Source organism: Metopolophium dirhodum, chromosome 8 (assembly GCF_019925205.1).
Source record: "Metopolophium dirhodum isolate CAU chromosome 8, ASM1992520v1, whole genome shotgun sequence".
Taxonomy (NCBI): domain Eukaryota; kingdom Metazoa; phylum Arthropoda; class Insecta; order Hemiptera; family Aphididae; genus Metopolophium; species Metopolophium dirhodum.
Genome location: NC_083567.1, coordinates 29,102,298 through 29,121,037, shown reverse-complemented (window position 1 = coordinate 29,121,037; position 18,740 = coordinate 29,102,298). Strand labels below are relative to the sequence as shown.

Genomic DNA, 18,740 nt, shown 5'->3' with positions numbered 1-18,740 from the left:
AAAATTTGACCAGGTCATCAAATTCAACTGGTGGATTATCTGACTCGGACTAATTTTAACCAACGATGTCGAAATCTAAGATTTCTAGTTTTATTGTTTTCAATTGATGGGAATTTATAAGTCTCTTCTGGAACCCATAAATTAATTAAAACCTGCATGAGTTAACTAACAAAAAAAACTATCAATAAAAAATTTAATATTATTTATAATAATACTACTTATCTTCAGTAATAAAACATGAATAAAAATAACAATTTACTATTTACTAACAAGATTTTTTTCAACATCTTTTAAATTATAATTTGTAAACAAACCAATATCATTTATACGTTGTAAAGGTTGTGTTGCATTTTTAGGTTCAGCAATTTCTAATCCATCTAAATGCATTATTCTTGGCGGTGTAGAAATAATGGAATCGTCATCGGAATTTCGTTTGGTCTTGGACGTAATCGTACTATAGTTACGACTGGAGGAGTAGTCGAGGATATTTTGAAAAAATTATTCAATGTTTTCTGTTTTCTGTTTACGCATTATTATTTTTTAATTTCATTTAAATTTTAAAGACAATATTTACTCGACTACGGAACAATATACTATATAAGTACGACTGACAGGACATTTCCAATGTGGGAAAATAATATATTATTAGCCGCACGGGCACGCACGGACACGCGGGCGTCGTCGTCGCAGCGTTGTTATCGGCGCGGTGGCGACGGCCGATCCGACAACATACACCCCCTAACCTCACCAAAATGTCAAGTAAATTTTGTATTTCATTATGGGGCCCCTTAAAAAACTGATCCATGGGCCAGGCCGACACTGACATCAAATAAGTAATAGGTATATATATTTTAAAGAAACCATTATTGTTCAAGGCTTTTTAAAAACTATACTTACAATATTATTTTTTCACATATAGGTATGAGGTATCGCCATAATTATTGGTTTAATTTAATTTAGAATATGAAACAATTCAATTTTCGGTTTTCCTATATTAATCATAAAATTATAAAAGACAAGTATATTATAATATATATTTTATTCTTCATATATTAAATAAAAAAATATCTTAAACAATAAATACATTGATGAAAGAGGTGGGCTTATATTAATATTAATATATTCTATAAATCGAACATGGCAAATCTTACAATTATGTTTTTACATCTAAAATGTCATCCTTACGATATTACACACATTTAATTATTAAAATGTATATTACAATATGGTATTGAGATCATTTAATATAAAATAACGATAATATATAATATATCTTATAAATGAAAAAAATAAAAATTACAGTTTTTCAAAAACGATTTTCAATCAATCATCAAATGCATGGTAAAAAGAAATAAAAATAATTAAGGTATAATATATACCACATACAATGATAAAATTCAAACTATAGTATTTTTCAACCATATACTAATACGATATAATAATAACATCAGAAACTTAATAATGTACCTATAATAAAATGATTACTAATTAACTGTTGTATATCACAGATACAAAATTGAAGAGATCACGTGCTGCATAAAAATTTTTCGCAAACAGTACCTATTTATCATATAATATTATATCATGTTAGCACGTAGTCGATTGAGCCTTGGGCTTGAACCTTGACATGTAAAAATCGCAGTCCGAACAGTAGATGGACGGGTGGTTGACGGCCTTCTTGCGGCACAGGTTGCACGGTGACGGCCTGGGCATGCCGTTCATCATGCCACTGGCGCATTTGTCCTGCAACCGCGGCGATGGCGGCTGCTGGTAAACGGCGTACCGGCCCGGATCGTTTGCGGCGGCCGCGTTGCCGTTGGGCGTCGTGGACCTAGGCTGGCCGTTGGGCAGCCTGCACGGCTGCTGCAACTGTTGCTGTTGCTGTTTGAACGCCACCGGGACCGGCGGGTGCTGGTAAGGCGGTAACTGTTGCGGCTCGTAAACAGTCATTGGTCTGCGCACCGTGTTGGTCCTCTGTACCGCCGACACTGCCGACGACGACGAGTTGACAGGGCGGACCTTGGACGGCGACTGGAGCGATGACGCCGTACCGTCCGGCTGGCCACCGTACTGCTGTTGGAGCTGTTTGTTCCGGTCCAGCGACGACGATGAGCCGTGCGCCGACTCGGCAGGCGACCTCGTGAAACCGTTGGTCAGCTGCGCGGCGTCCTTTTTCGGATGCGCCGGTGGTAGGTGGGCCACGGTGTCCGCGGGTTGTCGGGTGTACGGCATCGAATGAAAACCATTGACCATGCTACGCTGCCTTAGCAACACTCCCGGCGAGTGTGGACCAGGTTTCACATCCACCGAGTTCCGCGGGTACCCGGCAGGGAGAGCCTGCGCGGGTCTGTTGTCAGACTGCGTCACCGGGTACCCTGATGACGTCCTTGATTCGGAGTGCGTGTAGCCCGGCGAACACTGTTGTACCGACGGCTGCTGCATTTGATTGCTGCACGTCTTATTGTTGTTGATGTTATTGTTATAGTTGTCTCCTGCTGCAACGCCGAACTGTTGCTGCTGCTGCTGCTGGGGTGACAGATTCGTTGTGGTTAGGCCCTGTTGAATGTATCCGCCAGTCTTGTTATCGTAATGTTGGGACATCCTTTCCAACTGCTGCGCTTGGTTAGCGGACACTCCCTGTTGCAGGTAACCTGTTTTGTTGCCGTTTTCGCTACTTGCACCGTACTGCGGCGCGACGTTGAGCCTATCAATAAATTGTTGCTGTTGCTGCTGCTGTTGTTGTTGCTGCTGCTGCTGTTGTTGTTGCTGCTGCTGCTGTTGTTGTTGCTGTTGTTGTTGTTGTTGTTGTTGCTGTTGCTGTTGTTGTTGATGATGGTGTTGGTTGATTGCGGGCTTGTCGCTACAGTTGATCGAAGAGTTTGACCTATCGAATTGATGCTGTTGCGTCTGCCCGTAGGTGGTTCTATTGCCATTGTCGCTACAAACCGTTGTGGGACTCGATTGGTGTCGGCCGATGCTATTGATGTTGAGATTGTTATGTTGTACTTGGACGGGACTGGGTTGTCCGGGATAACATGTCCGGTTGTCGGTCGCATGACCGACATTGTTACTGTTGCTGTTCAACCTCTCGAGTGGTTGACATTGATACTGAGGAATTTGACCGTGGTTGTTGTAAGATCTGCTTTCGTTGTTATTTTGATATTGACCACCTGGTTCAACGTTTGAAACATTGTAACGTGCATTATTTTGTGGGTAAGGTATTCTAGGAGATCCTGGGTTCGTTTGATACTGGTGGGTATTTGTTTCCGAATTTGATGTTTGATTTCCGTGAAGCCGGAGCTGTGTTTGACTGTCACCGTTGTATCTAAAATGACCGCTCCTGCCTTCAACAGGTGATTGTTGTGGATAACAATTCGAAGAAACACCACTGTTCACTTGTCTGATCGTTTGATTCCTCTCCAAAGAAGACTGATTTGATCTACAGTTTACAGGCGAGCAACTTGATTTGTTCTCACTCATCGATTGATAGTTGAGTGAATGTGGTTCATTGTTTAAAAACGGTTTTTGATGTCCCATATGCGAAAGACTTTGATACTGTTGAGGATAAGTGTTATTTTGTTGGTTGTTGGAATAAAACCTATGCGTGGTCGAGGATTGATTTTGAACCGACTGAATACCTTCCATTGAATTCATCGATAAATTTGACATTGCATTTGCTATTTGTGAAGTAGAAGGAGATTTGAATTTTTGTTGTGTCAATGGAGATTGATTAAGAGTCGTCGAATGTTGAATTGGTGACATACGGTAATTCTTTACAGATTCCACAGGTTTTTGAATTTGTTCTGGTAGAGGTGCTTTAAGTTTGGGTTGTGCCACCATGGATGAAAGTGTTTGAGGCAATTGTTGCACAGGAGACATGCGATACGTTTTTGGTGGTAACTCTTCTTTGACTTCAAAATTAGGTTTTTCTTCAACTTTGTTATTGTCATAAGAAGATTTTAAAGATAAATTACTTCGATTGAATTGACCAGAGTCGTTTCTTTTCAACGGAATTACAGATTTTGTTACTTCCCTATTTGGTTCAATGGGTATATCTTTGTGGAGTACTGATCTTAGAACTCTTTCCAAAATAGGATTTGGTATATAGCTATCCACTTCATCTTCTTCCGCAGTCGCAACTAAAACAACTTGTTCGCAAAAGGTAACGTTTTTCTTTTTCCCTAATTTTCTTTTTGATTCGCTATTATCAAATGAAGTTTTGCTTAAAGCACCCTTAAGTTCTTTTTCAATTTTCTTTTCTTCATCATCGACTATTTCACAAATACTGTCTGCTGGTAAGTTATTAATTGCATGTGTTATTAAATTATCAATAATGCTCTTTTGTTCAAATTTATTTTTCAAATCTTTTACAATCGATTTGGATTCTAAATCTTGACCAACTTGATCATTACCACACCACATGGCTTGCTTTGATTGTAACTCTTTGACCCAATTATTCTCTTCATTCGCTTCCAATTTAATTTGTTCAATAGGTATAGCTGGACAAGCTCCATCAACTTCATCAACGGGTTGTGCAGGGGGTGGTGGTGGTGGAAATTCTTCACTAGGTTGTCTCGAATGACATACTGAATTTAACGGACTTGGATAAGGTGGTAATGGAAACCCGAGATCATCAACATTGTTTACAACAACATTTTGTTCTGGATTGTGATGAACTTGAGCTTGAGTAATCATAACATTTTTGTTGTCTTTGTCAAGTAACATTCCTCCGTTAGCGTAAGTCACATCTTCTTTATGAGGATGGATGTATGGTAAGGATTGAGGCTCAGTTCCCCAATCATTTTGTTGTTTATTGCTTTCTGCTTTACTCAACTGAGAAGATGTACGCATTGGTGGTGGTGGTGGTACTTTAGCAAAATGAAGGAATTTGTTAGTGTAGAAACTCTTTCTCATTAGTTTACTTCGCAATAAGTTAGCATTTCCTGTACTTTCTAGATGTCCTTCAGACAAATATCCACTTAGATTGTTTTGGCTACTTGAGTCGACCATGGAGTCATCTTTAGATACAATTTTTTCTTTAGGTGGATCTTTTATCTGTAATTCATCTTCACGTAGATCAGGCATACTTCTATTTTTTCTTTTTATTAAACCACCCATTAGCAATTTTCTCCTTATTTTATGTTGTTTTTTGCCTTGCTTGTTATCCTCAACTTTAGGTTTTTTCGTTTCCTTTGTCAAAGAGTTTGACAAGAATTCTTTGGTATTTTTCGTACCATTTCGTTCTTCACTCCTTGCTCTTTTTTCTCCATCTTTTTTATTAGCTTTGCTTTTAGTTTGTAAGCTTCTACTAGGTCTTTCATACATCATGTATTCTTCATCTTCAATTAATTGTTTTGTTTTGTTGGATGACCGAGATAATAATCCTTTTTTATTCTTCGGTAATGTAGCATAAATCTCAATATTTTTTACTGATTTATCTACAGGAGAATTGTGTAAAGATGATAACTGAAGTGACATGTCAAGTAACTCTTTGCTATTTTGCCTTGAGTGCTGAATTGTTTTATCTTTAGAATTTTGCCGGCTATGTGATACTTGAGATCCTCTATTGCTGCAACTACTTCCTTCTCGGCTGTGTCTTCCTTCACCATCTAAAATTAAATTAACTACTATTATAAAACTTGTTTTTTTTTTAAAATTATAACAAATCTACATACGTTTATTTGTAGAGTGAAGAGGTTCTTCAAGTCGCTTGTGTAAACTGCGAGCTCTCATCACACAAGTGTTATGCTTCATTCTTGCAAAGCTAGCAACTTGGGGATTACTATATGGAGCATCCATTGCTGCTCTAGCTTTACCAGCAGCTAAATTACACAAAGATAATGCCATAACTAAATCTTCAGTGGCTTCAGATTTTCCCAATAACTGATCGGCTTCGGCACAGAGCCTTTCAACTTCATCAACTGCTAAAAATATGCATATGTCAGTACATCATCTTATTAAAAAAAAATGATTTATATTATTACATACCAGAGTTTTTAGAACCGTTCTTCAATGACGTATGAGAAGTTTGATGTCCTTCTGGTATTTGAGCAAGCTGGAAAGAAAACACAAATATTATTAACTGTATATTTTATTTTAACTAGCATATTTTATTTCAATTACCTGAAGGTTATGCTTGAGATTCTGTTGTAAAGGCAAACTATCATTTGAAGACAGTGAATAAGAGTCATATCCTAAATCAAATTGATTCATTGTATAATCTTTTGGTTTGTTGGGGCTTCGAGGAACACCACTAAAACCATTTCCAGTCCTGTTAATAATTTAATTATATTTTGATGAGTAAAAAAATTGATTTTTTTCTTATAATTAATTATACATACCTGTTTTGGATTTTTCCAACAAAATATTGGTAAGGATTTTCTAATGAAGTAGATGATGACGATGAAGCACTATTTCTATCACCACTCCAATTTCCAGAATCTCTTCTAACTAGTTCACATTTAGATGCCACAGATCTAGGTGAACCCGGTTGATCATTTAAATCATCATTTGTATACATTTCTGCAGCTTTAGCCATTATAACTGTTTGATAATGAGCCAAGTTTTGATACTCGTTTATCGAAGAATTTAAACCCTGTAGTTAATAATTTTTGTTAGTTTTAATTTTTATAGCAAGGTTAGGTAAGTATATTTTAACTTACTGGTTTGGCTAATGCAATTATTGGATCTGGGTTTGGAGTGACAGCTCTCCGGAGACCTTGATTTGATAAAGGTTTTTCTGGATTGGGTGTAAGAGACCTACGACCCTGAGACAAACTTTGAATAGTGTTGGCACAAAACGAAAGTTTGGTTGCCTTTGTTATAGATTTTGGTGCCGTGGTTGCATTAACGGGTTCACCTTCAGGAGAAGCAAATAATAGCAGAAGAGGTTGGTATCTCCCTCGTTTACATTTCTCTACTACCTGAATAATAAAATAAATACAATAAATTAGTATTTGGTATTAAATTAAATAAATTTATCAAAATAATGAATATTTATTTATATCAATTAAAATATTGATTTTACCTGTTCCCATCTAGGACCAATTTCTCGAACGTTAGCGTCATCAAAATATATCCATATTTTTAGTTTTGTGTGATAAAAAAATGTAGAATAATGTTTTCCGTAATATGTCACAACTCCGACTAATTGATGTTGTAGGGGCATGCTTCCATTTGGTAAGTCAAATGATCCGTGAAATACATCACATAGACGTAATGAAGTTCGCAGTGTACTTAAAAGGGCCATTATATGGTCTAACGTAGGTCTGTCAGAATCCCAAACAATACCTACTGAAACTATTTCAGGCCTGTTCATTAGTGTTCTTCTTATTTGTATTTTAGCACCACAAGCACTCTGAAAAAATAATGAGTTTTAAAGAAAATTGATTTTTTAAATAATTATTTCATGTTAGCTTACTGGGCAATCTCTAATATCTCCCATTCCACCAGCTTTTTTCAATAGTTGACCAAATAGATCAGCTTGGCCGGTTGAAGGAAATTGTTTAACTTGAGCAGTCAATGCAGACGCGGATACATAATGTACCATCTAAATAACGAATATAGATAATTAAAACACCAAATATCAAAGTTACGAAATCATTAAAAAATTTTACAAACCTGAGTGAAAGGTAGGGGTTCTGAAGTAGCTCCACAAGCACCACATACACTTTGTTCAACTAATGTCATTGCAAACTTTTGATGAGATATACAATGTTTCGCATTACACATGTCCTCAGCTTCTTCGTTGGCTATATGGTAGTGTATTCGTAATAATATGTTTTCCTATAACAACAAAACGTTAGTATCCCTACATTTTTATCTAGCATAATATTAAATACATACAAAGCATTCTGCTGCATCGTCCATGAAACCTAATTGGAATCTTCTCTGGTCGTAAAATGATTGAGCAAGAGCTTTCCGCAGTGCGTCTGGAGGCAAAGCTGTTTCTTGGCTGGAGCCAAGCGCTGTGAATAGCTCCTAAAATCATAAAAATTAATTGTTTGAGTAAAATTAAAGTTAATTATTAATATTAGGTACTTTTAACGTATTATTAACATTATAACATCGCAGTTCAATATCGTTTTTGTTACATAAGAATACTACTACTAAGGTTACTGTGCCTCATAGACAACGAGTTGCTTAATTTCGTCAGTTTCCTACCAAAAGGTATAATTTTATTCGTACGATTGAATGAGTCACTGGCCTATGCAAACTACTGTGAGAGTTTTTAAACAATAAGATATCCGGTTGTTATCTTATATACTTCCATAACGACTTTCCCATGATCAATTTTTTGGATTTAATTACAACCTTTTCTGCAGCTAAGATTATAGAGGTTAACAGATATTATAATAAACTTATAACAAAGATATATTTTGTATTTTTATTTATGATATTTTATAAAAGATTTAGATTAAATTCTACTAAATGAATAGCCCTTAGGGTATGCCGTATGATTAATAACAAAAACGATTTGTAATAGTTGTTGCGAAATAAGTTTGTCACGATTCTTATGACTTTTCTAGTGAACCTTCTTTCCACCCACAATCTTTTGTATTAACCGTATCTCACTGATGAATTGTAATAACGCAAAGCGAAAAATAAAAATAAATTAACTATAAAGCGATCCTTTGTTCATATAATAATATACATATATATAAGTATTATTGACATTATGGCCGGGCTAGCTTTACCCAGTTTATCCATTCCCAGATGAATAATGATTTAGAAAATCCGTTATTGGATATCAAGACAAAATAAAAAATATACATGTATATATAGGGTACAACAATCGAACCAAATCATGAAATATATAAAAAAAATAGCTCCGCTACGTTCAAAACTGGAACACAATATAATAAAATACATTTGTATAAGTATAGGTATTATTATATTATGTTAAAACACTTATATTGCATAATAAGCACCAAGGTTTGTTTAGAATTCCGATAAAAACCTGTGACATTTTATTAAATATACAACTACTATGAAGCTGTAGATTCATAGTATAATATATAGCTGACTAAAAAAGATTTCTTTGAATTTATTTGCCGAGTCATGCGTTTCTACAACACGCGTGTTTTTCATTATTATTTGCTATCTGGTTTTTTTTTTTTGTATATAATAAGTTTTTTAACGCAAGTATATCAAAATTAATGTTAAAGTATCAAAATTAATGATATCCATAAAAAAAACATTAAAAGAAAAACTAGTTATACATATTACAATTTATAACAAAAGCAAAAATAATACGAGTACGTTAAACCTATTGTTCACGTAATAAAAACAATTTTAAAGTCGTTCCTACTTATTAAAAACGCGCATGCACAGATGGATTAATTATTTTTTTCAAACCAAACAGCACAGATTTGGTAACACACGTAAAACAACCACGAATAATACAATCGTAAATAACACCTCATAATTATGCGAAATTTCTATTCAACGTTATCGACCAGAGATGTGTACATAAACACAATATAATATTATCATTTATATTACTATAATATGCTATAACTCGTTGTTTAACCTTTCGTGTAAACCCGCCGTACGACTCTTACGAGGTTCAACACACATTTATATTATACACACTCGCCTTAACCGACCGGTTTCGTAGGGATTTTTAGATTTTGAACGGAGCGAGGAGATAGTGGTTTTACAATGGTATTTATTTATTTATTTTTATATCCTAAATACAAAATTTCTACCAGAAGGAGTGCTTCGATTTCAACATATAGTACCTTATATTTTAGCAAATTGGATCAAGATGATACTTTAGAGAGGTAATTTTTCTCAATAGATATTTAATGTCACGGGAAAAACTACCGACAAATTACAAAAAACTAAAAATGGGATTTAAAAAACGCTTTGTTTATCACCATAGCAACGAATAAAAATTATAATATTAATTCAACTCAAACTTTAAAGGCTATAATAAATAATAACAATACAGTGGCGTAGCTAGGGAGGGGCTGAGGGTGCTGCAGCCCCCCTCCCCCCGAAATGTTGAGAAAATTTAGAAATTATTTTAATGGTCTATGATAGTCGCTCAAAAAGTCTTAAATTGTATTTAAAACAATTAAAAATGTACCATAAGTATTAACACTTTTCAGCTATCTATCTGTGCTAGTACGTATTTAATGTGTAAAAGTTGATCAGCCCCAGCCGAAAAAAAATCCTGGCCACGCCACTGTTACAATATAAAAAATCTAGACTGACAAACCGTCTCCGATCAGAATCGTTTTTCTTATACAATGATATTATAATATCATTGAATTCAAGTTTAATGCAATCCATTATACATTGACCCACCTGTAACCTACTGTACAGCAGAGCAACATCCACTTACCCACTTTTTTTTTTTATAGTATCTTAAACATTATTGCGTACTTATCCCTCCGAAATGTGAGATATACGGATTGTCGTTGTCGGCCTCGATATAAATATTGTACCCACATACTATATAAATATGTTCAGCATGCGCCCGATCACCCGACTCAATAATAATAATAATATTATGTTCGTTAAGATTCCGTGGTCAATGCGATCAATTAATCATTCGAACATAATAATAATAATAAAATATTACATTGTACACGAGATATAAAAACCGAATACGCACTTGCATATAGAGAGACTACCAAATGTTCACCGTCTCGTCTATATCGGCAGATAATTTATCATCGTCGTCCCGAAGATTCATCGATCTCTATTATATATATATACATTATACACGCTTTCAGAAGACGTCAAATCACGCGGCCATTGTCGTCGAAGTATATTATATTGTGAGTCGCCGCACGTACACTGTGTACGTCGTATATGAATATATATATATATTCATTTATCTGTATACCTACTCTAATTAAACGCCGTATTTATTTATCTCAGTTTTCTCGTAGGCTCTTTGCGCGCCCGAGGGGGTGTGCACGTGCGTAGAGGGTGAAGGGGATCGCGGGAGACTCGACCGTCGACAACCGGTTCTCCGAAAAAAAAAAAAAAAAAAACGGTGCCACGTCGAAAAACCAGTACTACCTAGTAGGTGGAACACCAACATCTCGGGGCCTATTGTACGTAAGTATAGATATTATAGGTATATGCATGAAACCTTGTATGCGATATACCTTATTCTTTATACGAGTGTCGCCTGGCTGTACCTATATGCGTACAGATGGTGCCTACCACGGTTAAGGTTTTATATTATCTTAAATCGTTGTGCCTACTGGCTACTGCTACAGAATCTGCAGAGACGATGGTGAAGATAATAAACAGGCGCAATACATATCGTAAATGGTACGTTAAATTGCACAGAAAAAAATAAAAATGACGGAATGAAGACAAATAAAAATGCGTCCATCCGAATAACGACGTCGAAAACCGTTGACACGTCTCGATCTCTTCGTACAATACGAATGTACGATGAGAGGGGCGAAATGGTGTGAAAATGTGAAATACAATATTATTATAAAACGTATTTCTGACGTCTAAACGAATATTATATCATCGTACGCGATTGGAGTCCGCCGAAACGGTCAACGTAGCGTTACCGGTTTTACTGGCGGTTCGTCGGTCGAAAGTGCCCTGCAGATAAAATTACTATTACGACTTTGGGCTTTTATACATGAAAATAATTATAATGGAATCCGGTCTCTATAATAATAATACGCATCATAGATCGTATGGTTTGAATGTTTTTGACCACACAAAACAACGCCGAACCGCGGTCTACTAAATAACTAGGTATACGCATCGTTTTTACCCAAAGGAATGCGCATGGATCGGCACCAATATGTACTTGTACACATTACATAATATATATAAGATATGCTATAGTCTATATAGAGCGTACCTCAGCGGGGCTACCGTAATAATGTGTCTTTCGCGTGAAATAGAAAAAAATATAATAAATACATTGAAGTCAAAGTGAAATTTAACGTTTAAAATATAGGTATAATATTACTTATAGTATATATATATATTTATATACACAACACGCCGCCTGACGAGACGTTGAAGACCGACGATAATACGTGAATTGGAATAGAAACCGTAATATTGTGTTAGTTTACTATATTTCTCTAAATGACAAATGTTATTTCTTCTTACCTTTAGCGCGCAAAATATGCATGACTCTTCCATGCAAGCATGCCCGTACAGCTCTCTGAAGCTCCGTCTGAATATGTCTAAGTGCCATAACACCTGGAACAATACATTAACAATCGGTAAATATATGACAAATAAACAAACAAATAGATTTATTTCAATTATTTTTAATTTCTTGTACTAATTATAGCAATCGCATATATTCACATACACACGATTCTCAGATAGGACTGATAGGAGATATATTGGACTGGAGACCTAACCTTGGAGTGCATATTATATCACATATAGGTACCCACTGCCAGGTGCTGCTGTTACTGCAGAGTGCAGTATTTACACTATCTATACAAATCATACAAGTTCACATTTCAGTGCTGACCCCTTGCTTCAGAAAAGTAATCGCATTAAATTAATGTATTACATTGATTGAGTTCCAATGACATTCAAAATTATAGGCCATCAATCATCCGGTTAATTACATATATACCTACTATAGTATTCTGTATATATTATACAACATAGTGAGGGGAGAATCATCATGCCCCCGTGGTCACGGCGAACTGTCATTATGATTTCACGGACACCTGTGCACCGGAACAATGTTTATACGAAATGAACTGTATAGGGTTGTGAGTTTGTGACTTGTATTAGTCAACAGGTCCCCTTCGAAACAAAACTGACAGGCCGACCTGGTATGAGTCACATTTTATATTATTATAACATATATATACGAGGCTGTCTACGGGTGTAGACTCCCTCAAACTAGTATTCTTTCCTACCTATGCCCTATATATAATATATACCTCTAAATATTTAACATTTTTTTCCGTACACGATTTATAAACGTGTTGTTTTCTATATTACTCATTTCGTTGTAGGTTTATCCTCATATTACGTATTATTATAATACTATTATACATTTAAATACGCTGTTTATAGAATAAATGTTATTACTCATCTGGAATTATTATTTTATACGTACTTTCACAACTACATCGAAAACACCGACGATTTATCCAAATCTCGCTACTTTGTGCCTATCAAATAGCCGTATAGTGATCAACACGATTGTTGGAGTCTGTGATAGTCGTGACCGTTAGAAGATCATGACTATTTTCCTACCCGAGACAATAAAAAGGGGAAAACGACGAATCAGTTTGAAGGTACGTCGTCGCAGCGAGCGATAGCGCATTGGCCCGGAGACACTTGCATCGGTCACGGATAATGCGACGTTACACCATTACATTTTAATATAGACTATATTACAGTATCGTAGATCATCCAATATATCTACCTAGTACCTACCTACCTAAAATAGGAAATTGATTTTTTTTTCTTTGATACCTTCTCTGTACACCGTATGTCGGCGACCTGCGTTAATGTAGGTGTACGTATATCTATACATATTTCCATAAGGCATTTCATTACGAAGACAAATTATAATTACACAATACACATTGTTCGCAACTGCAGTAATATTGCGTTAGAAAATTTCAATTATATTTTACAAAGTAATAACTAATAAGTACCTATAAGAACATAAAAGCGTAGATTTCGTTGTTCGTTCTTATCGCGATTATAAAATACAAATTCAGTAAGGTAGGCGTGCGTATATATTATATATTAATATTGTACTTAGGTAGGTATAATATTATATGCAAGCAATAATCGTATTACATGTTACATAATACTATACTGCGTTAACAGTTATTCTAAAATGCACACTTTTTATTTGCCTATATATTTGATGTGGACGTTTAGATATCTTAACTCCTCGGAATAATAATAGTGCTAAAAATAGTTTTTTGTGCATTGTCGAGAATATTTGAGATATGCCTTCACACTAGGGTATCACAATCACATACATGGTCGTCGGTCTTGTCAAACAATTTCGCCTAACAATAAAACGATATTTTGAATAATAGTCAATTGACAAAGTGTACCAATGAGACTTTCTTTCATAGATACCTAAATACAATATACAGAATATAGAGTCGATAATATTATCACAAAACATATTCGGTGGAAAACATATACACATATCAATTGTTAACGATAATAATCATACACTCAAATGGCCGAACCTCTAACTAATAGGATTGGTTTCATAATATTTAAAAACGTAACGAATCTAATTACTTTATTTACTATAGCAACTAAATACATATTTTGTGACCTTATGGTAATTGACAAAAACAAGTTAATAAGAGTAACTCGTGGTACAGTGTGGTACAATAATAATGATAATAATAATATGAGGTTGTCCCGAAACTGATACGACAGATGTGTTTTAATTCAATTAAATTCACATGTTGCCGTGTAAACGTGATAACAGTAATAGATAGACAGATAGGCCGTAATAAATCTGATTTCGTGATGCAGACGTAGACAGGGACAAGCGTGGAGACTTGTGTGGACGGATAAAAAAAAATCTTCAATCGAAAATAAATTTGCGAAATAGGTATCGATTGTGAAAAAAATCAATCGCGTCTGTTCAAAATGGCGCGCGGCGGCGTCGTCGTCCGAGAGTGTAGTGACCGGTGCGCCGCGGCTTGCGGCGGCGGAGGGGTAGCGTCGTCCGCGTATATTATAGTCTCTTACCTTAGTGATTTGAAACAGGGCTCGTCTTTTGTACGGCCTATTGACGGGTGGTGGTGGCCGGCGTTGCGGCGGTAGGGGTGGCGGCGGCATACTATTTTCCATGTTTTCGCAACGAACTGCTACTGACATCACTACGACCACGTTTGTATTTATTAACAATTATTGTTTTTATTGCAGAATATTATAATATATTATGTTATCATTTATCGTGAGCGTAAAACGAATAATATTATAACGAAGCCGCGATCGAAAAGGACCGTCCGCGGGAAGACGAGACGCGGTGCGCGGCAAGCGAACGGGACCGGACCGAGACCGACATGACAATAGACTGGTGGTGGTGCGCCGCTGGGTAACAGGTAACGGCGCACAGGTGCGCGCCGCCGCCGATGGATGGATGGACCGCCTCGCATACAAACGGATAGGTGGTGGAGCGGTCCTCCGATGCAGAGCGTTTGGTGGCGGGGATGGCGGCGGCGGGGTTGGCGGCAGTGGCGGACAGTGTCGGTGCTGCTGGCCGCCGAGTGCCGAACGACACTGCCACATCCCTCCCACCTGTGCAAGAAAACACCGTGGAACATAGTAAAAATAATAATAATAATAATATCATATTATCACTGTCACTCCGTCTTCTTCTGAGGCGTTGTTTTTATAACATTACGTATACGGTACATTTTTTTTCATATTATATTAGCTGAGGTAGTTTATAATATTATACACACATACTCCATTCGTGTAACTTGATGCTGTCTCCGTGTGGTGGAACTTACTTATCTTCGACGATCGCATCAATAACGCACGTATAAGCAATTTTTTCCAGCAATGCGTTGTAGGTACTCTTGGATTTATCGTATGCGGTGCTCGCCATACGATTTATCGGCTGTTTATTAATATTGTCACTCTATATGCCCGAAAAAAATACGTCACGGCACGTTCCACAGATTTTATACAAGACAAAAAATACAAACACAACCTGCACGTCAAAATACAATTATCATTATTTATCAAACACAATGTATATTAACATAATGTTGTTATACATAAAATGTCCACCAACATTAATATATTTTTTAATATTATAATTTTCGTTACATCGTAGTTCTGGCCCCCGAGAGCGTTTCGACTAAATGCCCTAATAAGATAAACGATGAAAATTGCGTAGGTTCCATACAAGACGTACAAGACGTATGGGCTATAGTATTGCTGAAGCCTGAAGATCAAGTGGTTCGTATGTGCGATGAAAACATTTGGAGAGCGATACACTAATATACTCAGTAGCTCTACAACTCCTATTAGCGTCGTGCAATTAAACTCTTAACATACCTCTGGTAGACATAAAATAGTAAAATACCACAATTGTATAATTATCAACGAATCAATTATGAAAACCAGTTGTTTTTTCGATTATTAGAACATTGTGGATCAATGACTAATATCGTTAATCGATATTTCTTACGACTTAATCATTATATAATGTTTTTAATTTGTTTCTATTTGTACACAACGCAGTGCACATAATATAATATTATATTTACCACCAGAGTAAAAGCTTACAAAATCAGTGTAAAAAAAATTCTAAGTTTGAAATGAATCATTATGATGTACATAATAACCGTAAATTTAATTCGGATTACATTTTTATTTTTCTGTTTTGTCAGTAATTGCAAACTATTCTTCTAAAATATTACGCCACTCTCGCCTCTCTCGGAGCCCGCCAAATCGATCGAGTGTAGAATGTAATAATAATATAACGACGCCGCGCGTTAATCTACTGACACTATGGCCTAGAATTTGGCAAAAAAAAATATAAACAATAATAAACGAACTATTATAATTGCGAATATGGGAGTGTACCGTACCTATGTAATAACATTATTGTAGGTACTTATAAAGGTAGGTAGTATAGGCACACACGTTGTTGGCTGTGACGGCCGACCATGCCGCGCTGTCCTTGGATTTGGCGCCGAGAAACCGTGCACGTTGGCAACCCTGGCCGGTCGGCGGGCGCAATGGCGAGAAACCGGTTTACAGGACCCGCAGGGGATTTACTACGACTTTTACTATAATGTAGTATAGAGTATAATAATAATATAGAATATAATAATGCGCGCGCACTCCGTCTCGGGCCCAGAGAGATTGTGTAGATCTCTCGCGCGCAGGTAATAAACATCATCGTGTAGTAAAAAATAAATAATACGAAATCCCGCCATAAAAACGACGCGGCAGCGAAGAAAACGAACGCGCACAACGTATTGTCGGAGGCAGATTATACTGCTATGAGGGGCATTGTTCTCCGCGTCTTTGCATCTCGGAGGACCGTCTTATTCCGCCCCCACGACCACGTCGCGACGTAGTTAGACTTGAAAGCCCGCTACGAGTGTAATAATAATAATAATAATACGCGCTTTGTGCTGGTGTATTAGGTACTAGGTACAGTTTTACTCCCGCACAAACCGTAGGTATTGTTGCTGAGCATAGTACCTATATGTTTGTTTTCTTTTTTTCACACAGCAAACGTGGAAACAATATTAGAATAATATACCTATGTATCGTATAATATGATAATATAGTGTCATAACGAGCGTATATTGATCAAACACGAATTCCGCTAAACGTCCGCCACGGTAGCCTGTAATGAGTTTAAATAACTTTACCCGATCAGGAGGTACTCGTCGCGCGCACAGTATAATAATATATAAGGTACACACGGTTAGTCAATCGATTGATTCGGTTCGAATCAAAAACATTGGTACGCGCGGCGCGAATTCGCGTTATTCCATTACTCCGTATACTAACGGCAGGTACCTCTCTTTACCGCAGTATTTCCATTTTCCAGCATACGAAAATCACGAAAAGCGCTGATCAATTTGTTTAAACCAATCGTTCTGTTTTTTATCATATTATTATTATTTCCGGTTTATTAACATTATTTAACCGAACACACGATGTTTCGGTATAATTTGTTTTCGATTGCATAATTATAAATTGTGTAGGTACAACAAAAATCTCGTTGACGTTGCGGTTAAATAATGAAATGTTAAAAAGAGGGAAAACGAATACTACGATGACGTATTATATAGTGACATCTCTAGCATCTAGATCAATAACTTGATGTGGAGTGTTGTAGGGGTCAAACACGTCCGTTCATAGACACAGTGAAAATATTGTGTATAAGCAAACACAATAAATAGGTATTATAATAAAACAAGAACATAGGTCGGCGGTACTTGTTATTAATCAGTTATACAACAATCGCCAATCACCGCCATGTATCGGTGGCGCATCTAAATTAATTTCCTTCGTTGGGGGGAGGGAGGGGGCCTTAATATGAAATTACGTATGAATAGGATAATAAATAATCACGTGCAAGAGATGCTTGATTTAATTAAGTTATAGGATAGGTTGTTATTATACTAGTAACAATAAATACCTACGTAATTATATAATAATATGGAACCCATATGTTGCGTCGCGCTCAATATACTTGAATTGTTAAATATTTTCCACTCTGTTATTTAAATTTGTATTCACCGCGGTTACGCGTCAACGTGAGCAGAAGACATTTTGAGGTACCATGTGCAATGTGGCAATATTTTATACATAATACGCATTTTATATAATGATGGCGATCCATCAAAACACAATAAATGCAAATATAAATAACAGTTGATTATCGATAATATATTATAATTTATAACGCTGACATTAAGTCTGGCAATATATATATATTTTTTTAATATAATTAATTAGTCCCTTATCATTGGTATAAACTGTATACGTGACGTTCACTTAATCATTAACATATACAACTTGGAAAGCACTAATAGCAGAAACTATCCATCAAACATAAACACCGTTTTAAATCCCGTTTATAATATCAATTATACATACCTAGACACAATATACGTCATAATATATTACACAACCAATAATACGCAAAATCGTATAAGACCGGTTTTTCGTATGACGGTATAAAATTTATTATCTGTATGGCACATTTATTCAGCCAGAAAATTTAATTTCGTGAAATTTCTTTA

General features: G+C 36.1%; 1 protein-coding gene across 3 annotated transcripts in view; it reads right to left on the bottom strand.

The window, feature by feature from the left end:
- Nucleotides 1-1,064: 1,064 nt before the first annotated feature.
- The window catches only part of LOC132950106 (uncharacterized), a 39,867-nt gene continuing 22,191 nt past the window's right edge, over nt 1,065-18,740 (bottom strand). Inside the window, exons 1-12 of one of the 3 annotated variants that reach the window (XM_061021333.1) lie at nt 14,707-15,041; nt 12,109-12,201; nt 7,846-7,980; nt 7,621-7,785; nt 7,421-7,549; nt 7,028-7,357; nt 6,663-6,923; nt 6,342-6,595; nt 6,124-6,271; nt 5,989-6,055; nt 5,676-5,924; nt 1,065-5,609 (exon numbers count right to left, since the gene is read on the bottom strand). In XM_061021333.1, coding sequence (XP_060877316.1) covers nt 1,588-5,609; nt 5,676-5,924; nt 5,989-6,055; nt 6,124-6,271; nt 6,342-6,595; nt 6,663-6,923; nt 7,028-7,357; nt 7,421-7,549; nt 7,621-7,785; nt 7,846-7,980; nt 12,109-12,201; nt 14,707-14,835 — 5,982 coding nt within the window. In that variant the 5' untranslated portion in view covers nt 14,836-15,041 and the 3' untranslated portion in view covers nt 1,065-1,587. Of the gene's footprint in view, nt 5,610-5,675; nt 5,925-5,988; nt 6,056-6,123; nt 6,272-6,341; nt 6,596-6,662; nt 6,924-7,027; nt 7,358-7,420; nt 7,550-7,620; nt 7,786-7,845; nt 7,981-12,108; nt 12,202-14,706; nt 15,042-18,740 lie in introns of those variants that run through there. The other 2 variants (XM_061021334.1, XM_061021335.1) reach the window with 2 other exon arrangements.